General features: G+C 45.0%; 1 protein-coding gene across 4 annotated transcripts in view; it reads left to right on the plus strand.

Moving 5' to 3' along the window:
* DNAH3 (dynein axonemal heavy chain 3) overlaps positions 1-22619 on the plus strand; it is a 134290-nt gene extending 111671 nt beyond the window's left edge. For all 4 annotated transcript variants that reach the window (XM_037507475.1, XM_037507474.2, XM_037507477.2 and 1 more), the window contains 10 exons: positions 1290-3431; positions 7237-7462; positions 10740-10984; positions 12460-12576; positions 14122-14276; positions 15180-15347; positions 16733-16875; positions 19593-19797; positions 20466-20603; positions 22099-22619. In XM_037507475.1, coding sequence (XP_037363372.1) covers positions 1290-3431; positions 7237-7462; positions 10740-10984; positions 12460-12576; positions 14122-14276; positions 15180-15347; positions 16733-16875; positions 19593-19797; positions 20466-20603; positions 22099-22452 — 3893 coding nt within the window. In that variant the 3' untranslated portion in view covers positions 22453-22619. The remainder of the gene's footprint in view (positions 1-1289; positions 3432-7236; positions 7463-10739; positions 10985-12459; positions 12577-14121; positions 14277-15179; positions 15348-16732; positions 16876-19592; positions 19798-20465; positions 20604-22098) is intronic.
* The last annotated feature ends 109 nt before the right edge of the window (positions 22620-22728 follow it).

Raw genomic sequence — 22728 nt, forward strand, 5'->3', positions numbered from 1 at the left:
GGTTGCTTGCATTATCAACAGGACCCATTTCTCCTGTTGTCCTTAATGTGATAGCTCAAGTATAAGTTTTTTTTTATGAGCTCATGCTTGGCAATTGTTTACAGTGCCGTGAGCTACAACAAGTGACTTTTCCCCAACCCATTAACAAAAGGAGCACTGCCCCAGGGTGGGATCGAGTGTCACTCAACCAGTCTTGAGCATGATGAGTGCTAAGGAGAAAAAGGACCCGCTTCTGGCCTGGGCAGACCACAGACTGTCTTCTGTCCGGTTGCAGGCCTGCAGGCCCCCACCAGAGAGGACCTTGCTCGCTCACTTAGCCTCAAGGATTCACCACCAGGAGGACTGACTGGGTTCCGTTCAACTCTCCTCCCAGACTTCAAAAAGAATATTCAAAACTCACACCCCTGGCTCCTTTGCCTTCACCATCTATGAATGGGACAAGGGACAATGTTTATTCAACACATATTTATTGATAACTGACAAGCAGGCTCCGTGCCAAACTGTAGTAAACACAGCAGGCGCTTGCAGCTTTGCAGACAATAAAATAAACAAAAAGTCACAGAATGTGATAAGTGCTATAAAGAGAATGGACGTTCTAACAGCTGAGATGAAAGAAAATGCCGGGGGAGGGACAGACAAGTCCAATTAGTGAGAGCAGCCTCGGGAAGCCTCTCTGTGCAGGAGGCTGTGAAATGAGCCTGAATTCCTCTCAGGAGCCAGCAGGTGCCATTTCCAGCATAGGAAAGGGACTCAGAGCAGGAAGCACTTCGGGTTATCAAGGAATAGAAGGAAGGAAGGTCTTTCATGTCTAAAATCTAGGGGGCAAGAAAGAGACAAGGTGGGTGAGGCTAGTGGGGCTCTCAGACTGTGGTACGGAGCTTGGACACTTTTTAATAAAGATGATTTTTCAGAGCAGTTTTAAGTTCACAGCAAAATTGAAAGGAAAAGGTGGAGATTTCTCAAATCGCCCTGGCTCCCCTCACATGTACAGCTTACGCCCCTATTGATGTCCTGACCAGAATGGGACATTATCACACCGATGGACCTACGTTAATGCATCCCAATCACCCAACGTCCATAGTGTTCACTCTTAGTGCTGTTTATCCTAGGAGTTTGGACAAATAAATAATGGCAGGTACCCATCATTATAATATCACACAGTATTTTCTCTGCCCTAAAAATCCTCTGTAGGAACTTGGATTTCCCATCCCCAGATCCCAGCCACTGCCAAACTTTAAGTCTCAGAATGTCTTACTAATACAGTTTTCTCTGTTTCTTGTCCCAAACAGGTAAAATGATAGAAGACTATTGGGGAGTATCAAGAAAGATTCTTGGGGACCTGAAATTCTTGGAGAGTCTTAAGACATATGACAAAGACAACATCCCCCCTCTGATCATGAAGAGAATCCGGGAAAGGTTTATTGATCACCCTGATTTCCAGCCCGCCGTCATTAAAAACGTGTCATCCGCCTGTGAGGGCCTATGCAAGTGGGTGAGGGCCATGGAGGTGTACGATCGTGTGGCCAAAGTGGTGGCCCCCAAACGGGAGCGGCTGAATGAGGCGGAGGAGAAGCTGTTTAAACAGATGCAGAAACTGAACCAGAAGCGAGCAGAGCTGGCACTGGTGGAAGACCGCCTGCAGGCCCTGAACGATGAGTTTGAAGACATGAACATCAAGAAAAAGACCTTGGAGGAAAACATTGATCTCTGCTCCCAAAAGCTCATCAGGGCAGAAAAACTGATCAGTGGTCTTGGGGGAGAGAAGGACAGATGGACAGAAGCTGCCCGGCAGCTAGGGATCCGCTATACCAATCTGACAGGGGATGTGTTGTTGTCCTCGGGGACAGTGGCTTACCTGGGGGCCTTTACCGTGGATTACCGTGCCAAGTGCCAACAGCAGTGGTTGGCCCGATGTAAGGACAAGGTCATCCCTGGTTCCAGCGACTTCAGTCTCAGCAACATATTAGGGGACCCTGTGAAAATCCGTGCCTGGCAGATTGCTGGGCTGCCCATCGACTCTTTCTCCATTGACAATGGCATTATTGTGTCTAATTCTAGACGCTGGGCCTTGATGATTGACCCCCAGGGACAGGCCAATAAATGGATCAAAAACATGGAGAAAGTGAACAAACTATGCGTTATCAAGTTCTCGGATGTCAACTATGTGAGGACGCTGGAAAACGCTCTGCAGTTTGGCACCCCAGTCTTACTAGAAAATGTAGGAGAGGAACTGGACACCTTTATTGAACCCATCTTGCTCAAATCCACGTTCAAGCAGCAAGGGATTGAGTACATGAGGTTGGGTGACAACATCATCGAATACTCCCAGGATTTTAAGCTGTACATCACAACCCGTTTGAGGAACCCACATTACCTCCCCGAAGTCGCTGTGAAAGTCTGCCTCCTCAACTTCATGATCACCCCCTTGGGTCTCCAAGATCAACTCCTAGGCATGGTAGCTGCCAAGGAGAAGCCAGAACTGGAAGAGAAAAAGAATAAGTTGATTGTGGAGAGTGCCAAGAACAAGAAGCAGCTGAAGGAAATTGAAGATAAGATCTTGGAGGTCCTCTCTCTGTCTGAGGGCAACATCCTGGAGGACGAGACTGCCATCAAAGTTCTGTCCTCCTCCAAACTGCTGTCTGAAGAAATCTCTGAGAAGCAGAAAATTGCCTCGATAACAGAAATACAGATCGACGAGACTCGGATGGGCTATAAGCCAGTGGCTGTTCACTCTGCCACCATTTTCTTTTGCATTTCTGACCTGGCCAACATCGAGCCAATGTACCAGTACTCACTGACATGGTTCATCAACCTCTACATGCTCTCGCTGGCCAACAGCCAGAGGAGCGAGGATCTGATCCTGCGCATTGAGTACATCACAGAGCACTTCACCCTCAGCATCTACAACAATGTGTGCCGCTCGCTGTTTGAGAAGGACAAGCTGCTCTTCTCTCTCCTCCTGACCGTTGGCATCATGAGAGAGAAGAAACAAATCAACGAGCAGATTTGGTATTTCCTCCTCACGGGAGGCATTGCGCTAGACAATCCCCACCCCAACCCAGCTCCAGAATGGCTGTCAGAGAAGTCATGGGGGGAGGTCGTCCGTGCGTCTGTGTTGCCTAAACTGAGAGGCCTGATGGAACACGTGCAGGAAAACCCCAATGAGTGGCAGCACATCTATGATTCAGCCTCCCCCCATGAGGAGGACTTCCCTGGATCTTGGAGGTTCCTTGAAGGATTGGAGAGGATGGTAGTCCTCCGGTGTCTGAGGCCTGACAAGATCATCCCAGCCATTCGGGACTTCATTGCTGAACAGATGGGCAGCACCTATATCGAAGCCCCCACCTTTGATCTCCTGGGATCCTACAACGATTCCAGTTGTTGTATACCCTTGGTTTTCGTGCTGTCTCCAGGTGCAGACCCAATGGCAGGTAAGGGCAAGAACATGATGTGAAGAGCATAATGAACCCTGGCTGGGGAGGGGTGATAACAGTGTGCCCCTTCTAGGGGGACTCTCAAGCCCTGATGACTGAGAAGCCCAAGCAGTTGACAGGTGAAGCGGGTAGGGGCAAAGCAAGACTTCTTTCCTCACCATAATTCCCCCCTGACATGTGCCATTTGGTAATGTAAGCCCAGGATGGCCAGAAAATCTGGAATCTCAAGAGGAACTACCAATGCAGAAATCACCCACTGGTCCATCTTGATAAATGCTTTCACTTTTTCTTAAAAACTTTGTGAGAACTTAGCCAGGGTTAGATTTAGTCTGCTGACAAGTAGTCTATCTCCTTTGTCTGAACTGATTTTCTCAGACTATTACTTTTCTCGGTCAGACTTTTTAAATTTAAATTTAATGGAGGGAGGGATAGTTGGCACTATGCATAGTTGACACTATCCACCATCCTCTCCAATCCTTCAAGGAACCTCCAAGATCCAGGGAACTCCTCCTCACGGGGTGAGGCTGAATCATAGATGTGCTTTCACTCATTGGGGTTTTCTTTCAATGCAAAAAGGTAGAGGACTTTGGTCCACCCATGGCTATTTTGCCCCCTCAAGGACATTTGGCCAAGTGGGGAGACATTTTTGTTGTCACAGCAAGAATGGTGCTACTGACTTTAGTAGATTGGGGCCAAGAATGCTTCTGCAAGGGCAGCCCCATCCAAAGGGTTATCTGGCCCAAAATATCGATAGTGCTGAGATTGAAAAGTCCCATCATCTTCCTCCTAGCCCTCCCAGAGGTAGCCACTATTCTCAGTCTCTGTATTTTTTCCAGAAACCATTTGTTCATATGAGGGGATGTATTGCTACAGAAATAGATTTGTTTTCTGTTCTGCTTTCTTTGTGTTTGCTTCTTTTAAGAGAAAAAACCCAAGGGAATACCTCTATACACGGGAGAGACCCATCATGACTGAGTAACTTGCCCAGGTGGCTTCAGAGGCTATCTTAAATAGCTTAGCTTGACAGTGGGCTTTGGGAGGAGAAAGGGAGGGTCAGGTAGGGAGGTCACAGGGGAAGGCACAGGTATGCAGATTTCAGTTCTGCCTCCTCCTTTGAAAAGAAATAACATTAGATCTTCCCACTACACACCCTAACAGAAGTTTACATGTCTCTCCCATGAAATCAAACTTTTGTCAAAAGACATTTTGGGACGGGCCTCCCCGCTGGCACAGGGGGTTGAGCGCAGCGCTGTGAAGCTGTCCGCAACCTCTGCAGTGCAGGTTCGATCCTGGCTGGCCAGAGAGATACCCACATGGCGCAGCAAACCGCTCCTGTCGCCCGCTGCTCCCCTCAGCAGTGTATTTCAGTCAGTCTTCCTGCTCTGTTCCCTGCTCTGTCTCTGGTGAATCCTCTCACCCTCCCACACATCTGGCCTATACCCTGGTTCTTGTATGCATGGATAAATCTTTCTTAAAAAGACATTTTGGGGTGCAATTTTTCCTGCCCTGCACATCTATTCCTGCATATATTCAAGTAACCACTATCTTATATGGATCTGTGAGGGAAACCCTCTCAGGATAATGACCTGCCTCCCCTCTTTCCTGCACAGTCTGACTTCTTAGAAGGAGGTCTGTCAGAATCAATGCCCACCACCCCCTTCCCTGCATCCTCACTTGTCTGCACTGAAATCACTTTGGGTGAGGATACCCATGATATCTAATTGCCAACTGCATGGATTTTTTTGTTTTTGCTTTGAGTAAATTAATGAATGCAAGACATGCCATTTTTATTTCACATGTTTGGAAACAAGTGCTAAAAGGTCTTTTTTTTTTAATAAAGCAATCTTTTTATCTCTTCTTTTAAAAGATTTTTTATTTTGGGGGAGATCTGAGGTATAAGCCAAGTGGGTGAAAGGACTCACCAGAGACAGAGTGGGGAGCAGAACAGGCAGATCCACAAAAATATACTGCTGAGGGGAGCAGCGGGTGAGACAGGAGAGGTCTGCTGTGCCATGTGGGTTAGCTCCCTGGCCAGGGATTGAAGTCAGGTCACTAAGAAGGGCAGTAGCAGTGGTAGCACTGAGATATAAACCCTAGGCCACCAGGAGCCCTAATAAAGCAACCTTTTAAATTAACGTTTCCAATCTTTTATCATACACTGTTGAACCTCCACCCCCTTTTTCTCCCACCCCCAATCTCCCTTCTTGCAGTCGCAATTCTGCAGTCATATTTCTAGCTTTGTTTTGGTTTAGCTTTGTCAGTTCCCTTTTTTTGTTTCTCTATATTCCACATTTGAATGAAATCATCTGATATTTGTCTTTTTGTCTTTCTTCCTCTGGCTTATTTCACTTAGCATCATCCCCTACAGTTCCATCCATGTTGCAAATGGTGAGAGTTCATCTTTTTATTTTATTTATTTATTTTTTTAGCAGGTTTTTTTTTTTAAAGATTTTATTTATGTATACAAGAGTTGGGGTATAGGCCAGAGGCATGGGAGGATGAGAGGATTCACCAAAGACAGAGTGGGGAACAGAACAGACAGACTGAAATACACTGCTGAAGGGAGCAGCGGGTGAGACAGGAGAGGTCTGCTGTGCCATGTGGGTATCTCCCTGGCCTGCCGGGAATCAGAGCCACACTGCAGAGGTTGCGGACAGCTTCACAGCACTGAGCTCAACCTACTGCACCACCGGGAGACCCCCTTCTTTTTACAGCTGAATAGTATTCCATCTTTGTCTTCATCTGCTGCTCCATCGCTAGCTCTTAGGTTGTTTCCATAACTGGGTTATTATATAGTGCTGCAATGAAATAGGAGTCCTAACTGTGTACAAAAGTCTCAGGTCCTTACATCTTATGAGTATCAAGCCTAGACTGTTTAAACAAAGTACAGTGTTTTCGAATGGTGGGATTTTATGTCATCATGAAAATGACTAAGGCCCTTATATATGTGTTGATGTGGAAAAGATAGCTATAGATTATTCAATAATTCACATAAATATACTAGTACATGTGCATTTACTAAATGCATAAAATATCTCAGAAAAAGTCACAAAAAACTGGTAGCATTGGGCCTCCCTGGTGGTGCAGGCGGTTAAGAGCATTGCTGTGAAGCTGTCCACAGCCTCTGCAGTGCAGGTTCGATCCCTGCCTGCCTCGAAACAACCCACATGGAGAGCAGACTTCTCCTGTCTTGCTTGCTGCTCCCCTCAGCTGTGTATTTCGTCAGTCTGCCTATACTGTTCCCTGCTCTGTCTCTGGTGAATCCACTCACCCTCCCCCGCATATGGCCTGTACCCCAGTTCTTAAATAAATAAAATAAATCTTTAAAAACAAAACAAGACAAAAAAAAAAAAAAAAAAAAACCAAAAACCGGTGGCATTGACTGCCTTGGAGGAAGAAGAAGTGAAAGAAGCTTACTCGAAACTTCACTGAGCAGATGTCTGTATTTCCTAGTAAAATAAATTTGTAAACACCTTGTTCCTAGCACTTTGGCTATGTGCTCACCTCTCTGGTTTTGAGTTCCCTCTTCATTCTTGGAATGAGTTTTGGGGATTCATTCCAAGACCCTGGTTTTGGTTTGTGTAATTTTTTTTTTAATTCAAGAATATCTATGCTTTTGAGCAAAAGAGGAATTATTAGTACCTTCATTAACATCTTCCTCAGAAATGTGTTTATTTTATAACTAATAGAAGTCAAGGAGGTTCTAGAATTTGCTGTAGCCCCCTCCTTATGTATTGTTATTGTTGATATGGTCCTGGCTGGCCTAACCTCTTTCAAAAGCCCCTTCTCTTCCTGGTCTCAGGCCTGCTGAAGTTTGCTGATGATGTCGGCATGGGAGGTACCAGAATACAGACCATCTCCCTTGGTCAAGGCCAAGGCCCTATTGCTGCCAAAATGATCAACAATGCCATCAGAGATGGGACCTGGGTGGTCTTACAGAACTGCCACCTGGCCACCAGCTGGATGTCCACCCTGGAGAAGATCTGCGAGGAGGTGATTGTTCCTGAGAGCACCAACTTCAGATTCAGGTGAGACGCTGACCTCTGGGCCGAACCTCAAGCTCTAGCTACCAATACTGGTGGTGGCGGGAAGGAATACAAACATGAGCAAAGCACAGTTATGCCTTTAAGACTCTCCACAGAAGGCAGCTCATGGGTGAATAATGTGAGGACCGTGAAAAGACTCACATGAATAAGAGCAACTAAGGCTCAGAATAAGGCACAGAAAAGAGAAGGGAAGGGGTGGAAAAAGAAGAGAAAAGGAGGGGAGGGCAAAGGCGGGGTGGGGAGGCGGGAGAGGGGAGGGCGAGGGCTGGAGGACGAACAGTTGTCTGGGACTTTGATAAATAGAAGTTTTCCATGAAGGACATACCTGTTATAAAAGCAAGAATGTGTGTTAAAGAAATGTGGAAAAGTTACCCTGTGACTCTCGTATTTGTGGGGAGAAATTGTTGATTTTGGGGGGAAGGTGAGAGTGATAGGAGATGTGTTTCAGAAAGTAGATTCAATGTCAGCACATCTGATTTTTAAAAATTGTTTGTCTAATCTGAGCGCCTGTAATCTGAGCACCATTTGTCCTTACTCTATGTTATAGTTCTTGGGCTCCATGGATTTAATCAACATGGCTAAAAGCTATTTGTTTTTTGTGAATTTTAAAGTCCACCAAGGTTAGGCCTTGACTTTTGTGTTTGTAGAATGCTGGGATGACCCAGACAGACTCCAAAGGCCCTTTTAACTGAAATGTTCAGTGATTTTCTTATTCCAGGCCAGCAAACTATGGCCCCTGGACCAAATCCAGCCTGCTGTTTTTGTACTGTTTGTAAACTGGTTATGGTTTTTACATTTTTAAATTGTTATAAAAAGTCAAAAGAAGAATACTATTTCATGATACATGAAAATTGTTTGAAATTCAAATTTAGGTGTCTATAAAGTTTTATTGAAACATAATGGGTTCATTCATATGTTGTCTATGACTGCTTTCATGCTACAGGGACCATTAGCCTACATTTATTAGCCTTTACAGGAAATGTGTGCCAACTCCTCCTCTAGGCAGTACAGCTTATCGTTTGTTTTCAATGTATCATTTCTGCCTGAAAATAGGAAAGTGTTTGGTACTTATTTACAAAGCTGGGTTAGGTCGTAGTTGATTTTGTCTTCACATAAGATTCATGTCAGATTCACGTGTGAGTGTGAGAGCAATCCCTTAATTGGTTTCAAGAATCCTATTGGGTTTGAGATAGTGAGTTAATTCACCTACTGTCAATGACATAGTCAATGAATAAAGTTATTCATGTTAACATGTAAGATCTTGCATAACGTGACCCGAACCCCTAAGTCATGAACTCAAGTGCCTTCAGGAGTGAAACATGTGATGTAAGTGAGGGGAGGGTTGAGAAATAGTCCTCCTTCCATAGCATAACAACAATCTCCGTGGACAGGTCAACCGCAGTAATGGACACTAACAGGGAGTGGTGGGGACTGATGACCTGTGAGCACTTGCCCCGTACAGAAGGGCAGTCATGGCTTAAGGCCAGCTGACTGTTGCCATGCAGAAATGCAGGTCTCTGTGGCCAGATTTCCTGACTATTTTAGAGGGTAGAGGAAAATGTAGAATTCTAAAAAGAAAGGTCTAGATTTTTTAAAGTTGGCAGCTACTTCAAATATATATTACAACATTATGTGGGTTTCCATAAAGAGAGCCAAACATTAACCATCTGCAGGCTGAAGTCAGGCCCTTCCCCACCCCCCGGTCTACCCCTCAACCACTGCAGACTACCCATCATGCCCATCCTTCCCTCCTCTGTGCAGTTGTTTTGTTTTTTGATTTTTTTAAAAATTGTATTAAAGTACAGTTGGCTTACAATTGTTACCTCATAACTATAGGCTTCCCCTACTCCAGGCACAGTCACCATAGTGCATCCCCTACCAAAGCACCCACCAAAGCACCCAAGTCCTCCACCATAGGTCACTGTGTTCTCACCCCCTTGTTCTTGCCCCCGCTTTGGGTGCCTCAGTTCTATGGTTACCTTTCTGAGATTAGTTTTTAAGTTTGACTTTATCTGGCCCTTTGTTCTGTTTCTCTATATTCCACATGTAAGTGACACCACCAGTATTTGTCTTTCTCCCTTTGGTTGATTTTGCTTAGTATAATCCCTTCCACCTCTATCCTTGTTGTCGCAAATGGCATGAGTTTATCTTCTCTGATCCATGTAGTTGTCTTAATGACCTTCCATCCCAGAATCCATTTGTTGGAAACCTCTCTAATGTTGAGCAAAAACAAAAAAATAAAACCATGAAACAAAACAGGATGGCATGATAGTGTGTCCGTAACTTGAGCTCAGATAGGAGTAAAACAATGAATAAAAGATAACATGCCGTAATGTTAACTTGTAGGTGGTCAAGCAATAAATTTTATTTCCTTCTAAATATTTGTATAAGCTCTCACTTTTTGTGCGGGCATAGAGACACTTTCATATTTTCAAGAAAGAAATCTTCCATATTCTCCTGCCCATCTCAAAGGCCATTTTGTTTATGACAGAGGTTGGCCATCTTTTTCTATAAAGGACCAGACAGTAAATATTTTAGGTTTTGCTGGCTACATCATCTCTGCTGCAAGCATTCAACTCTGCTGGTCTAGCATGAAAGTAATAAGTAAATGAAGGGGCATAGCCATCAAACTCCCAATTAAAGTTTATTTCCAAACACAGGCTGTGACTGGACTCAGCTCTGTGGTCACCATGTGCAACATTCTGCTCTCCTCAGTCTGTGGAGACCCATAGCCCCCTGTGCCCTCCCTTCCCAGTCTTGATTTTTATAATGCCCTGTACTGTAGCATTCCATTTGCTTGTCTTTCCTCCCTTGTCTGTTGCTCTTATTTTCCCTTAACCGCAAGGCTGTGATTATCTGGAAGCTGAAAAACAATGTTTTGCACACTTTACCACCCCTGGGGTGGTGGGTGTAGTGCTTGACCACAGTAGATGCTCAGGAAGTCCAGCAGGGGATGACCATGGCATGGCAATCATAGTAGGAAGGCCTTTGGCGTCAAGAAGTCTTGAGTTCACAGCATGGTTGAGCTGCCTCCAAGTGATGTGTCCTTGGAAAATCCACTTGACCTCTCCATGACTGTGCTTCCTCACTAGTGAAAGGGGATCATGGATCCCCCCCTAGAGAGTTAAAGTAAATAGGCATGCTTCGGCATCTAGTAGTGCTTGATGAATATTTTCTATAAGGAGATAATATATAATAAATTATTTTTCAATATAGCATATTGCATTGCTCTAAATAGTTGGGTCTGTTGTTCTTCCAGGCTGTGGTTAACCAGCTATCCATCAGAGAAGTTTCCAGTTAGCATCCTCCAGAATGGGATCAAAATGACCAACGAGCCCCCCAAAGGGCTCCGGGCCAATCTTTTGCGCTCCTATCTCAATGACCCCATCTCAGACCCCGTGTTCTTCCAAAGCTGTACAAAGCCAGTGATGTGGCAAAAGCTATTGTTTGGCCTTTGCTTCTTCCATGCCATCGTTCAAGAGCGGAGAAACTTTGGACCCCTAGGTAAGAGATGTCAGTGTTCCTGGGTTGCCTGGGAGAAAGACCGTGGACAGATGCAGGTACATGTTCAAGTTTGAAATCAGATAGGGTTGCGGGTAAGATATAGGAAGAGTATGTTCCATGCAATATTTGAAGCATACTTATTTTTAACATGATTTGTCATTTATTTGGTAACTCTGGCAACCCTATAACCAGGTCATTGTTAGGAAAGAGGTGATGCTCCAAAATCAAAGGTACCCTAACTACTGAAGTAATTCCATAATGAGGAGAGAACAGCCCTTCCCCTGAGTGCACTTTTGCCTGTCTGGGACACAGTGGTGATTCTCCAGGGAGTTGTCATGAGGTGATTGACAAATTTTAGGTGGTTCACCTTACATGTGCATAACAACTGGAGAAGTACAACTGGGATATTTGTCTAGGCCTCCTTTGGAAAAACTAAAAATAAGTTTATTAGTGTATCCTATCCAAGGCCTAACTTATGAGAAACTCGATACTCTTTATCAGAATAGATCTTCAGACTGCTGCACAGATCCCATGTCATTCAGGTTTTAAGGTTGGCTTACCTTTCTCTCACACATGGGCTGCCTCTGATTCTGTTCAACGGCCTTGAAATGACCCACCTCACAGTCTCCCAGGTGTTTCTTATCACAAAGATAAGGCATCTTTGTGATTCTCTGGAAATATCCTATTCCCTTCCTTCTACCCACACACACCCCAGCCCTTTACCTCCACAGATCACCAGACCCTTCTACTGAGGGGTGAAGGGCAAGACAGCCACAGGGACACTCCCTCTGCATCTGCATTTCAGGCACATTCTTCCACCCATGCCCAACCTCTAGGAATCTACATAGTTGGTTTGGTTTATAACCAGTCACCTAGTTGTGTTTTGTTTGCCAGAAATGGGTTTTACTATTTTATTATTTTTTTCATGCGTATGTTCAGGCAGAAATTAAACATCTCCTTTGATCACACATCCCACCCTACCTGCTTACCCTGGATCTGGTCCCTTGGCGCCCTTGGAGAGATGAGCAAAGGTTTCTTCAATGCTGACCACCCAGTTCTTCCATGAAGACAAGGATGAGAATTCTCAAAACAAACTTAGTTCTTTTGCCCGATCAGAGATACTGCTCTGTGCTTTCCAGCTAGGCTCTAGTGTTGTTTGGAGCCCCAACGTGAGTTACCACTGTATTCTGGCCAGGGTGAATAATTCTCATTCCACAAATCCCAGGATGTCAACATTGTCCTTAACAAACGGGGAGATCCTCGAGGAAGTTGATTTTAGAATGGCTGTTTTCTCAAGCAGAATGGCTCCCCCGTTGGCAGTAAATGTCAAGGCTAATTGTTGGCTCATGCTTGATATTCGTGGCGCTGAAAGAGGCTCTTGATCCATAATGATGCTTAATTCCCTCGCTAGACGGCTGAGTGGAAATTAAGAGCTCCTGGAACCAAAAACCGTAATTCTTCTCTGTCTCATGCAGGTTGGAATATTCCCTATGAATTCAACGAATCTGACCTCAGGATTAGTATGAGGCAGATCCAGATGTTTCTGAATGACTACCAGGAGGTGCCATTTGAAGCTCTGACCTACCTGACAGGTATTCATGGGGGAGACTTTGCAACTGCAAACCTCATCCTTCAGGGGAGGCCTTACACACACACACACACACACACACACACACACACACACATCCCTAGTAGCTTGTTCCCAACTACCAAATATCCACCTACTGCTCTGCTGTCGCCATTCATTTATTCATTCATTCTTTCTTTCAACAAACTCTTACTAAACCTGGTCACTGTGATGGATATTGTTAAAAAAAAAAAAAGAAAGAAAGAAAGAAAAAGAAAAGAAACCTCCACCAAGAAAATTAATATACTGTCCCTACCCTCAAGTCTACAAGAGGAGAATAAATGATAATATTGTGATCAGTTCAACAAGAGCAACATTTCTGAAGTGGATGGTACACCGTGATTAAATCTCGGGGATGGGGCAGGGGATGAACGTGGAAAACCTCCTGAGGGCATAGAAGTTGGGTTTTGAGGGTTGTGTAAGATTTTTACAAGTGGAAGAAGGAGGAGTGGACCACGGGATGGAGAGAGTCCCACTAGAGGGGCCCTGAGGTGGAAGGTCTGGCTTCAGGCTTTACAGCTTCAGTAGGGTTCAAATTGCTCAATAGGGACGAACACCTATGAGTCCCTTCCATCTTCCTTTAGACATTTAGACCCATCCTGCTAAGTCAGAACCGAGAGAAGCAGAGGCCACCTGCCCCCAACTTGGGTCACACTTCCTGTGTCCGGTCTGTTGACCTGCCTCTTACTCCCCAATTACCAAATACCAAGTGGTACCTCCCTGCTGTAATACTGTGGAATGTGGACCAGCTAGAAAATACATCATGGGATTGGTGAGATGGATTTGATGTCCGCTCCAGAGAATTATCTAATGCTTTTTGTAGAACTCTGAGTGTAGAAACCCGAGCCTCCGTAGACGATGTTAGTGATGGAGGTGGGGGTGAAAAAGGAAGCCATATCTCTCAGTATATATCGGACAATCTCAATTTTCTAAAATATATGTATTTGTAATAGCTAGAATTAATTGAAGATTTCTTATGTACTAAGCATTGAGCTAAGTGCTTACATAGCATTATTAACCATAATGTTTAATAGGGAGACTGCAGCTTTTGCCACTTCTTGACAGATAAGAAAATACTACTAAGGGACAGACATTGGCACTCAAATATTGGCTGGAAAGTGGCAGAAGTGGAATTAGAACTTAGGACTGCCTCACAAAAAAGGTCTTGCCTTGAGTCACATTTCTGGAATGCCGTTCACATTTATGTGCATGTGTGCCTTTCAAACATTGGAAAGATGTCTAAACATTAATAGTTACCTTTGGTGGAATTATTGGTGATGGTATTGTTTTTCTTCCATTTTATCTCTATTTTCTAATTTCTATTATGGTGAATGTGTATTATTTTGTAGCAACCATGATACCCAAAAGACCTGGTCTCATTTCCAACTGAGTGTGCTGTCAGCAACTGTCTCAGCAGCACTCCTTAACTGGAAGAATCCTGTGTTTTAGGCCAATGACCAAGTTCATCCTGACCTTCCCTGGTCTCAACCATCTTCCTGGTTTTCCCCAGGGGAGTGTAATTACGGAGGCAGAGTGACTGATGACAAAGACAGGCGTCTCCTGCTGTCCCTTCTGTCCACCTTCTACTGTAAGGAAATCAAGCAGGACCATTACCCTCTTGCTCCTGGAGACACTTACTACATTCCTCCTCATGGCTCTTACCAGGTGAGGGGTGAGGGAAGAGGCCTCTCTGCCCCCCAGACTCCATGTGGCTGGAGATTGCATTGTAGCCCAGGAGGGCCTTAGGCCTCCTGACGGGTCCATCAGCTATTTCCTGTGAGAGAAACAGTACTACTGCATAATGAATGCTGGGTATTTGGTAGACAGGGTATTTCAAAATGTGGGGTCTATCTAGGGGGGAAGAGGGAAACATGGTTAAGATGAAGCCTTGGCAGTGACGAGGCTAGAAATTACTACTTGAAAAGAAAGGTTCAGGGAGGAAAATGGAGGGGAGGGGAGGAGAGGGCCTGGGGGAGGAGGTGAAAAGGACAAAAACAAAGATTAAGAAGGGGGCAGTAGAGGTGGGATGGAAAAACTGCATGGGAGAATGAAAAAAGGACGAAGTCAACAAATCCGAAGGAAGGATGAAAAGGGCTTGGTTTTACTGAACACCTGCTAGATGTCAAGGCCCTGTTTATTACCTCGGCTGTCTTCACATTTACAGATAAGGGTAAACTGAGGTCTCAGGTGACTAGCTCCAGGTTACACAGTTAGTCTGTATTGGAGCTCAGAGCCAAAGCAGGTCTGTATAATTCCAAAGCCAGGATACTGGGGGAACAAAGAGGAAATCAGGGCTGAGAGGAGAGACCCTCAGTCCATCTGCCTTCATACTCACTCCCCTGAAAACTGTATCAGAACTTGAAACGTGTGTGCGTGTGTGCACATGTGCATGGGTGTGTGCATCAGTATGTGTGCCTGTGTGTGCATGCAGGCACATGTGTGTGCATGGATGGGTGTGCATGGATGTGTGTGTGTATGCAAGAAGAGAGTGAAGGGCAGCAAGGCCCTGAGAAATCTGTGGGACCCCAGGGATGCTGCATTTATGTCAACTTAAGATTTTCTTTCCAGACCTATATTGATTATCTCAGGAACCTCCCCATCACGGCCCATCCAGAAGTGTTTGGGCTCCATGAGAATGCTGACATCACCAAAGACAACCAGGAAACCAACCAGCTGTTTCAAGGGGTGCTGCTGACTCTCCCAAGACAGTCGGGAGGGAGTGACAAGTCCCCTCAGGTAACTGGGTTTGCCGCAGGACATGCAATTCAGTTTCCCAGGAAATTTTCCACCTAGTGGGTCCACAGGATATCAGGGTTCAGGTCTTAACTGCTGAGAGTCCTTTGTCACAGCTACAAGAGCACCCAGTTGTCAGCTCTGCCTGTACAACCTTCATGATTCATTATTATACCAACATATCATCTATACCCCATATTTTGCTTAAAGCCAAGTTGCCCTTCCTGCTCTAAGTGGAAACCCAATATCATTTCCATAAAGTCATGACAGCTCCAAAAAGAAAATGAAAGTGAAACAGTCACTAGGTGCTTCCCAGATGATGTTGCTGGCTTCTCATGAAAAGGAAGGAGGGCGACCTGCTAATGTGACAGAGCATTTAATTAGCCCTGACCTGAGACTTTCTCCTTGAGAGGAAGGGGGAGAGAAAGGAGGGCAACACTTGAAAAGAGTGAGTGTCTTTGTCACCCTGTGACTCTACCTCATTTGCTCCATATCCTGAAGACTTCTGGGTCATTCTGGGTACCTCTTGTGTTCAGTCCAGACTTTGGGAAGCCCTGTTCCAGTCCACCACCCTTGGCAAACAAGCCCTAGGGGGAAGTGACCGCTTCCTAAACTCAGCAACACAGCCAGACCCCGAGCTGCTGCCGTCCCCTGGCGCCTCTGCCCCTTGCTCTTTCCCATCCTCCTCTTTCCGGCTCCACCTTCCCAGCTACCCATGTTCACCCCTCGCAGTGTGGGATTAGATGGAATTTGGTTTCCTGATTCCTAGAGCCAGACAAGGTAGTAGGTGTGACGATAAAGCAGCCTGGTGGGCATGTCTCAGTGGAGGGGTGGAGAGTCCCAATTCCCCTTGAGCAGTGGGAAGAGGGAAAGCAGCAGGTGCTCCTGCCTCTAGAGCCGCAGGATGGCAGTTAGCGCACCCACGCAGGAGCTACTGCTGCCCTCGTTCTCTGAGTCTGTCCCCTCCCTCCTTGGCTAAGCCCTGGGCTGTTCTTGCTCATTGCTGAGAAAAGGCCAATTGGCCAGGCCTCCCTGTCACTGGCATAGGAGCTTCTCACCCAAGAGGACCAGAGGAATTCTGCAGGGCTCAGGGTGACCCCGAGGCTACCTGGCGGGGCAGGAATTCCCTACCTGATCCTCAGGATGCAGGTGTGGGCTCCAGGCTCTGCTTTCTCAGCTTTTTTACTTTCTGGGTCAAGGAGTGATGTCCTCCCCAAGGCTGGGAGGGAGGGGGGATGGGGGATGGCGGTCCTCCTTCCCTGGAGGCAGAATTGGCTTCTGTGGAAGAGTGCCTAGGAAGGTCCAGAGAACCATGTCTGAGAAGACAGATGCTCTTGCCCAAAGCTGCAGCCTTGTTTCTCTTTCCCTCTCTACTGCTATATTTTAAGGAAGTGGTTGAGGACCTGGCCCAGGATGTACTCTCCAAGCTTCCCAAAGACTTTGACCTGGAAAAGATTATGGTGAAGTACCCTGTGGTCTATGAGGAATCCATGAATACTGTCCTAAGACAGGAGCTCATCAGGTTCAACAGGTGGGCCAGGGGTTCTTACTGGCTCCTGGGAGGGGAGTGTGAGGGCTGGGAGCCCAGGGGCTACACCTGAGATACACACTGAGGGGTTGCTATGCAGGGGAAGTGGTTTTTCTCACTCACAGGCTGGTCATAAATATAACCTTCCTAGCACCCACTGGCCCAATGATAAATTATTTCTTCTGTTCATTCTCTTCCATTCATTCAGGTGACATCTGTAGAGTCAGGTGAAAACCAATACCAAGCAGAGGCTAATAGTAAAAGTAATCATTCAGGGTCACTTCTGTTGAGCCCATCCTGACTGCTAGATATGATTCCAAGCACTATGCATGTCTTTGAAGACAAACCACGTATTGTGAAATATGCACGGTTAGTAATCCTCTCAGATGAGAATAGTGAGGCCCACAAGAATTAAGTAACTTGTATAAGGTCACACACATATTCAATAGCAGAACTGAGTTGAATTCAGATTATCTGATTCCAGGGTCCATGCACATAGCCAAAGTGTGAAGTCAGGGTAAACAAAAAAGGGGTGAGGAGAAGTTCTTCCCACAGAGGAAGGGAAAGGGTGACCATAGCCTGCCCCTCTATTCTAGTCCCTCCTCACTTCTCTAGTTGTTGCAGCATAGACTCTAGTGGGATCACTTTGATAAGACTTCTCAATAATCAAAATGGAAAGAAGTCCCAAAGACCATCTAGGCCAGATGAGGAAACTCATCACTTTTCCCTCCAAGTTCAAGGTTCTTGCTGCTCTGGATACTCAATGTGTTCCTGTCTCCATTTTGCTTCATTGGCCACTGCTCAGTTTTAGGAACAGCCCTAACTCTGAAGGACTAGGGAACAAGAAAAATACAATTTAAGAATTCCTTGGTTTCCCCAAGGAATTGGGGAAAGTGCCAGTTTCTAGAGTCAATAGGCACTTGGCCATTTAGGGGACAAGTAAAGGCTGTATAGGAGATCATATAACAAAGTATGGGGTATGAAACTGGGAAGAAGCACCACTGCTGTGAGTCGGCCACCTTGGCAGATGGGGTGTAGTCCTCATTCATCCAGACCAGACCTAATGGCTTTCCTCATTTTCCCCTAAGGTCTCCGGAGCACTTCCTCGACCATTGCAGGAGCTATCTCTAGCCATTACCACTAACCATTGTAATACATGAGAAATGGCTATCACTAATCTTATTTTCCAATGATGGTCATCAGGATCAATCCCATTGGTCAAAACTATAGCATTTGTCCCCAATCCCCTGACCCTTTCTCTTTTTTTGCCTGTGTACCCAGTACTCTGAGAAGTCCAAAAGAAGTAGGTGGCAGTTCAGCTTCCAATTCAGGAGAACCATTATGTTTTTTGGGAGAAATGTTCTTTCCTTAAGTACTAAAAACCTTGTCACCTAGCGGAGCTCATAGTTGCAAGAATAGAAACATATGTAAGTAGGTCTTCAGGTTAATAGAAGTCTGTAGTACAATCGCTTGCCTGGTAGCTTTGGCCCTGACTCCTCAGCCAAGCACATGCAACAGATGTCTCAATTTGAAATTCCTCCGCATGTGAAGGTCTAGTGCTTATACGTTCAGGAATCCCTTTTTTGTGTTAGATCATTCTCATGTCCACTTGGCTGGGATTCCATAAATCTGTGGAGATGACAAGTCCTCTTTGGTGGCAGTTTCTTTGGTGTTCTCAGGGGAATTCCTTCAGACCTTGGCTAGACCTCATAACAGAGGTCATAGAGGGAGGCAGGAAATCATGGCATCTCCCAGGCAGCCCTTTTCTCAGGTATGCACTTCAGCATGCACATTTAAAAAGAATGACTGGGCCTCCCTGGTGGCACAAGGGGTTAGGACACAACCTATGAAGCTATCTGCAGCCTCTGCTGCACGAGTTCGATCGCCAGCCAGGGAGCTACCCACATGGTGCAGCAGACCTTTCCTGACTCACCCGCTGCTCCCCTCAGCAGAGTATTTCAGTCAATCTGCCTGTTCTGTTCCCCGTACTGTCTCTGGTGGATCCTCTCACTGCCCACACCTCTGGCCTGTGCCCCTGTTCTTGTATGCATAAATAAATGAATCTTTAAAAAAATTAAATTAAAAAATAAAAGGAATGACCTTGGCAATATGGATCAAGAGCTCTAAAACTGCACATAACTCTCTGCACAGACCCAGAATTTGACTTTTAGTAAGAAAATCTTTGTACATTTCCACAAAGATTGCTATGGATAGATGTTCCTAGCAATGTTATTTATAGTAACAACAATCTAGAAACACATCTCAGCAATAGTTAATAAAACAGGATACCTTGTAGTCATTTAAAAAAAATGATATAGATCTCTATTGAGTTGGAAAGATGTTCCCAAGTTGCTAAAAGATATAAAAAGATTTTTGTATATGTATATATATATATAGCATGTATATATATATATATATATATATATATATATATATATATATATACACCTCAAGTGTGTGCACGATGCCATTAAAAGTGATTTGTGTTTACATAGAGAAAAATGGAAAGAATGTATATCAAAGTTATCTTAAGTTGGTGAGATAATGGAGGATTTAATTTTTTCTCACCTTTATAATTTTTCTACTATGAATGTACCTTCATCTTCTGACCTTTTAAAGCAGGGGAGGGAGGCAATGTGAAAGGAGACATGGAGTGGGTATACTTGGAGTGAATGAGGCTGCTGCAGGGCCAGGCTGAGCTGCTTGCTTTGTTCTTACAGACTGACCAAAGTCGTTCGAAAAAGCCTCATTGATCTTGGCCGTGCCATCAAAGGGCAGGTCCTAATGTCCTCAGAGCTGGAGGATGTCTTCAGCAGCATGCTTGTGGGCAAAGTGCCAGGCATGTGGATGGCCAAGTCCTACCCATCGCTGAAGCCCCTAGGGGGCTATGTGGCTGATCTGCTGGCCCGCCTGGCCTTCTTCCAGGTACCAGAAACCAGAGTAACTTGGTACATGGCATGCTCATTCAGGTGGAGGGGACATTAGGAATGACAGTTTAGAGTTAGAAGAAGCAAAGCAGGCAGCATCTGGACTCAGCACCTAGGAATCAGTCTTCTCAGAGTGGAGAGCAGCAGGGAGACTTTCAAAGTCCTTGAAAAGTCTAAAGCTTATAGAGGCAGAATTAGGAACAGAATAAATGTCACAGGCTGCTGGCTCATGGGTTAGGTTTGACTGCCTGATAATTTTTAATTTTCTGTGCTTGCGTGTAAACATTGGATTATTACACATAAAAATCTAGATATTTCCTAGAAAAAAGGGAAGATCTGAAATAATGGGTCTACACTCCTACATGACAACTATTGCGGGAGATAAGTGGCTGTTACTCAGTGTAGACAAATCACATGTTCTCTATTGCTCCAGTCCCCACTACTCTCTAGTATATCTCTGATACCAGCTTGTACCTGTGCTTTCCTTGAAGTAAAACTACAATAGTTTTATTTTTAAAAATGGAAGGAAAAAAAAGCTAAACAGAGAGGGCTGTCTGTTTCAAGAAAAATGAGGAAGAGTATATTTTGCTACTTGTTTATATATCTGCCTTTGAACTACTTGGGATGTGTTGTTGATTTTGAATTTTCATTTCGGTGGCTCTCCAGGAATGGACTGACAAGGGGCCTCCTGTGGTTTTCTGGATCTCTGGATTCTACTTCACACAGTCTTTTTTGACGGGTGTCTCTCAGAATTATTCCCGGAAGTATACCATCCCCATTGACCATATCGGATTTGAGTTTGAGGTAGGAATGCTTTGGCCAGCTCCAAGGGGCGACCAGAGAAAGCACTGTTGTCCATCTTCCTTTTCTTTTTTTTTTTTTTTTGTGGAACCCTCGCCAGTGGCTGGGGATCGAACTGGGCTGCAGAGGCTTCGGGCAGCCTTGCAACCCAGCGCTCAACTGCTGCGCCACCAGGGGAGGCCCGTGTTGTCCATCTTCTTATGAGTTAAACATGTGGGTATGTTAAGGCCACATGCTTCTGAGATGGAACAAATGCAGTACTTAGTATGACTTAAAGTAGCTCTAAAAGTTATTCCTGGCAGAACCAGAGGGTTCCCAGGCCTTTGTTTCTGTGGATCTGAAAAGGAACATTTCCAGAGGATAACTCTGCTATCATCATACTATGAAAAATGGAAGCATCCTAACATGTTGTCTATTCAACATGGTGAACACTTCATTTGGCATAAAGTCAAAGGAATGGACATTACTCAAGTATCACCCTGTCCATATATGAAATAAACTATGATGGGCTGTTATAGACCATCATAGGATTTTAAGTTCAGAAAGATCCTTTGAGATCATTAGTCTAGAGGTCGCAAACTAGTTGCCCTAGGTCTTATTTTATTAATAAATCTAATTTTATGGGCCTTTGAAGATATTATTAAGCCAAAATTAAGGCAGAAAACAAAGTAACTGGGATAAATACTGGAAAAAAGACAAAACCATCCTATTTGATGTTGAAGTAACTATATACCTAGAAATCCTGAAAGCACACCTTTCAGAATTAATGGCAGAATCTATAAGTTGACTGGATACTGGTTAAATATGTAAGAACAATGGCCTTTCCTATTCTAGCTATAGAACTTAGAAGTAGAAATGGTTGGGAAAAAAACCATTCCACTCATAATAACAAATGATAAGAATTTGAATGCTTTTAAATGAAGGTTGTGTTCCCTGGCTCACCATAATCCCCACCACTCTCTACTTGCCTACACCTGGCTAATTTTCTGCACTTAGCTGAAGGAAGTTGAGTTTACCATCTCTGAATTGAGACAGTGGTGTGTTGGAGCTGGTTCATACAGCTCCCCAGAACCAGCTGGAGCTGGTCCTTCCATAGTTGACCTTGGTCTTTGTTCCTCAGGAACTGATGGAAACTATAAACCAAGGCTTCATTTCTTCATTCAGAGAACTGTTTGACCAGCATACATCTGACTCTAATCCCTCACTTTAAAGTCCCAGGTCTTTGAAAAGGAGGAGGATTGTACAAAGCCACTAAACCGGTGATGAGGACAGTCTCCTGACTCCCCCTGCAGTGCTTCCTCTACTCCCAGCAGGCCTAAGGGCCTCATGTGATGAGGATGCAGACCTGGCTCCTGTGTGCAGGCAGGAGCATTACCACAGAGCCCTGGTGTCCTGGGAAAGGCAGACACCGCAGCCAGCTTGCACATTCCCAATCTCTTAATGCTGCCCCATTTAGAAAAATGGAAGGTAATGGAACTCATAATTTCCTCTTTTCCAGGTGACCACCCAAGAAGCAGTCATGGAGAGTAATCCAAACGATGGGGCCTACATAAAAGGGCTTTTTTTAGAAGGTGCCCGCTGGGACAGAGAAACAATGCAGATTGAAGAGTCTCTTCCTAAAATCCTCTTCGACCCTTTGCCCATCATTTGGCTGAAACCTGGGGAGAGTGCCAGGTTTATACATCAGAACATTTATGTGTGTCCCGTCTACAAAACCAGTGCCCGGAGAGGCATTCTCTCCACCACGGGCCACTCCACCAACTATGTTCTCTCCATTGAACTCCCAACAGACAGGCCCCAAAAGCACTGGATAAACCGAGGGGTGGCCTCACTGTGCCAGCTGGATAACTGATGTCACTGTCTCAACCCAGAGAATAAAAGGCATTTTATTCTCAACTAGACCCTAGCTTTCCTTTCTTGAGAGCCACATGGTATGATGATGGTGGTGGCGGTGATGACAGTTATATTAATAGCGTGCTTGCTATGAGACACGTATTACAGACCAGCCCTATAAAGAGGTAGTCGTCATTTTTACCATCTTAACTTTATGGCTGCTGAAACCATGACACCCAGACGGTAAGTAATACCTCCCAAATCAGGTAGCTACTAAAATACCAGAGTTTGGATT

The sequence above is a fragment of the Talpa occidentalis genome, unplaced genomic scaffold (genome assembly GCF_014898055.3).
Source record: "Talpa occidentalis isolate TD23 unplaced genomic scaffold, MPIMG_talOcc4v2.1 talOcc4.12, whole genome shotgun sequence".
Lineage (NCBI taxonomy): Eukaryota > Metazoa > Chordata > Mammalia > Eulipotyphla > Talpidae > Talpa > Talpa occidentalis.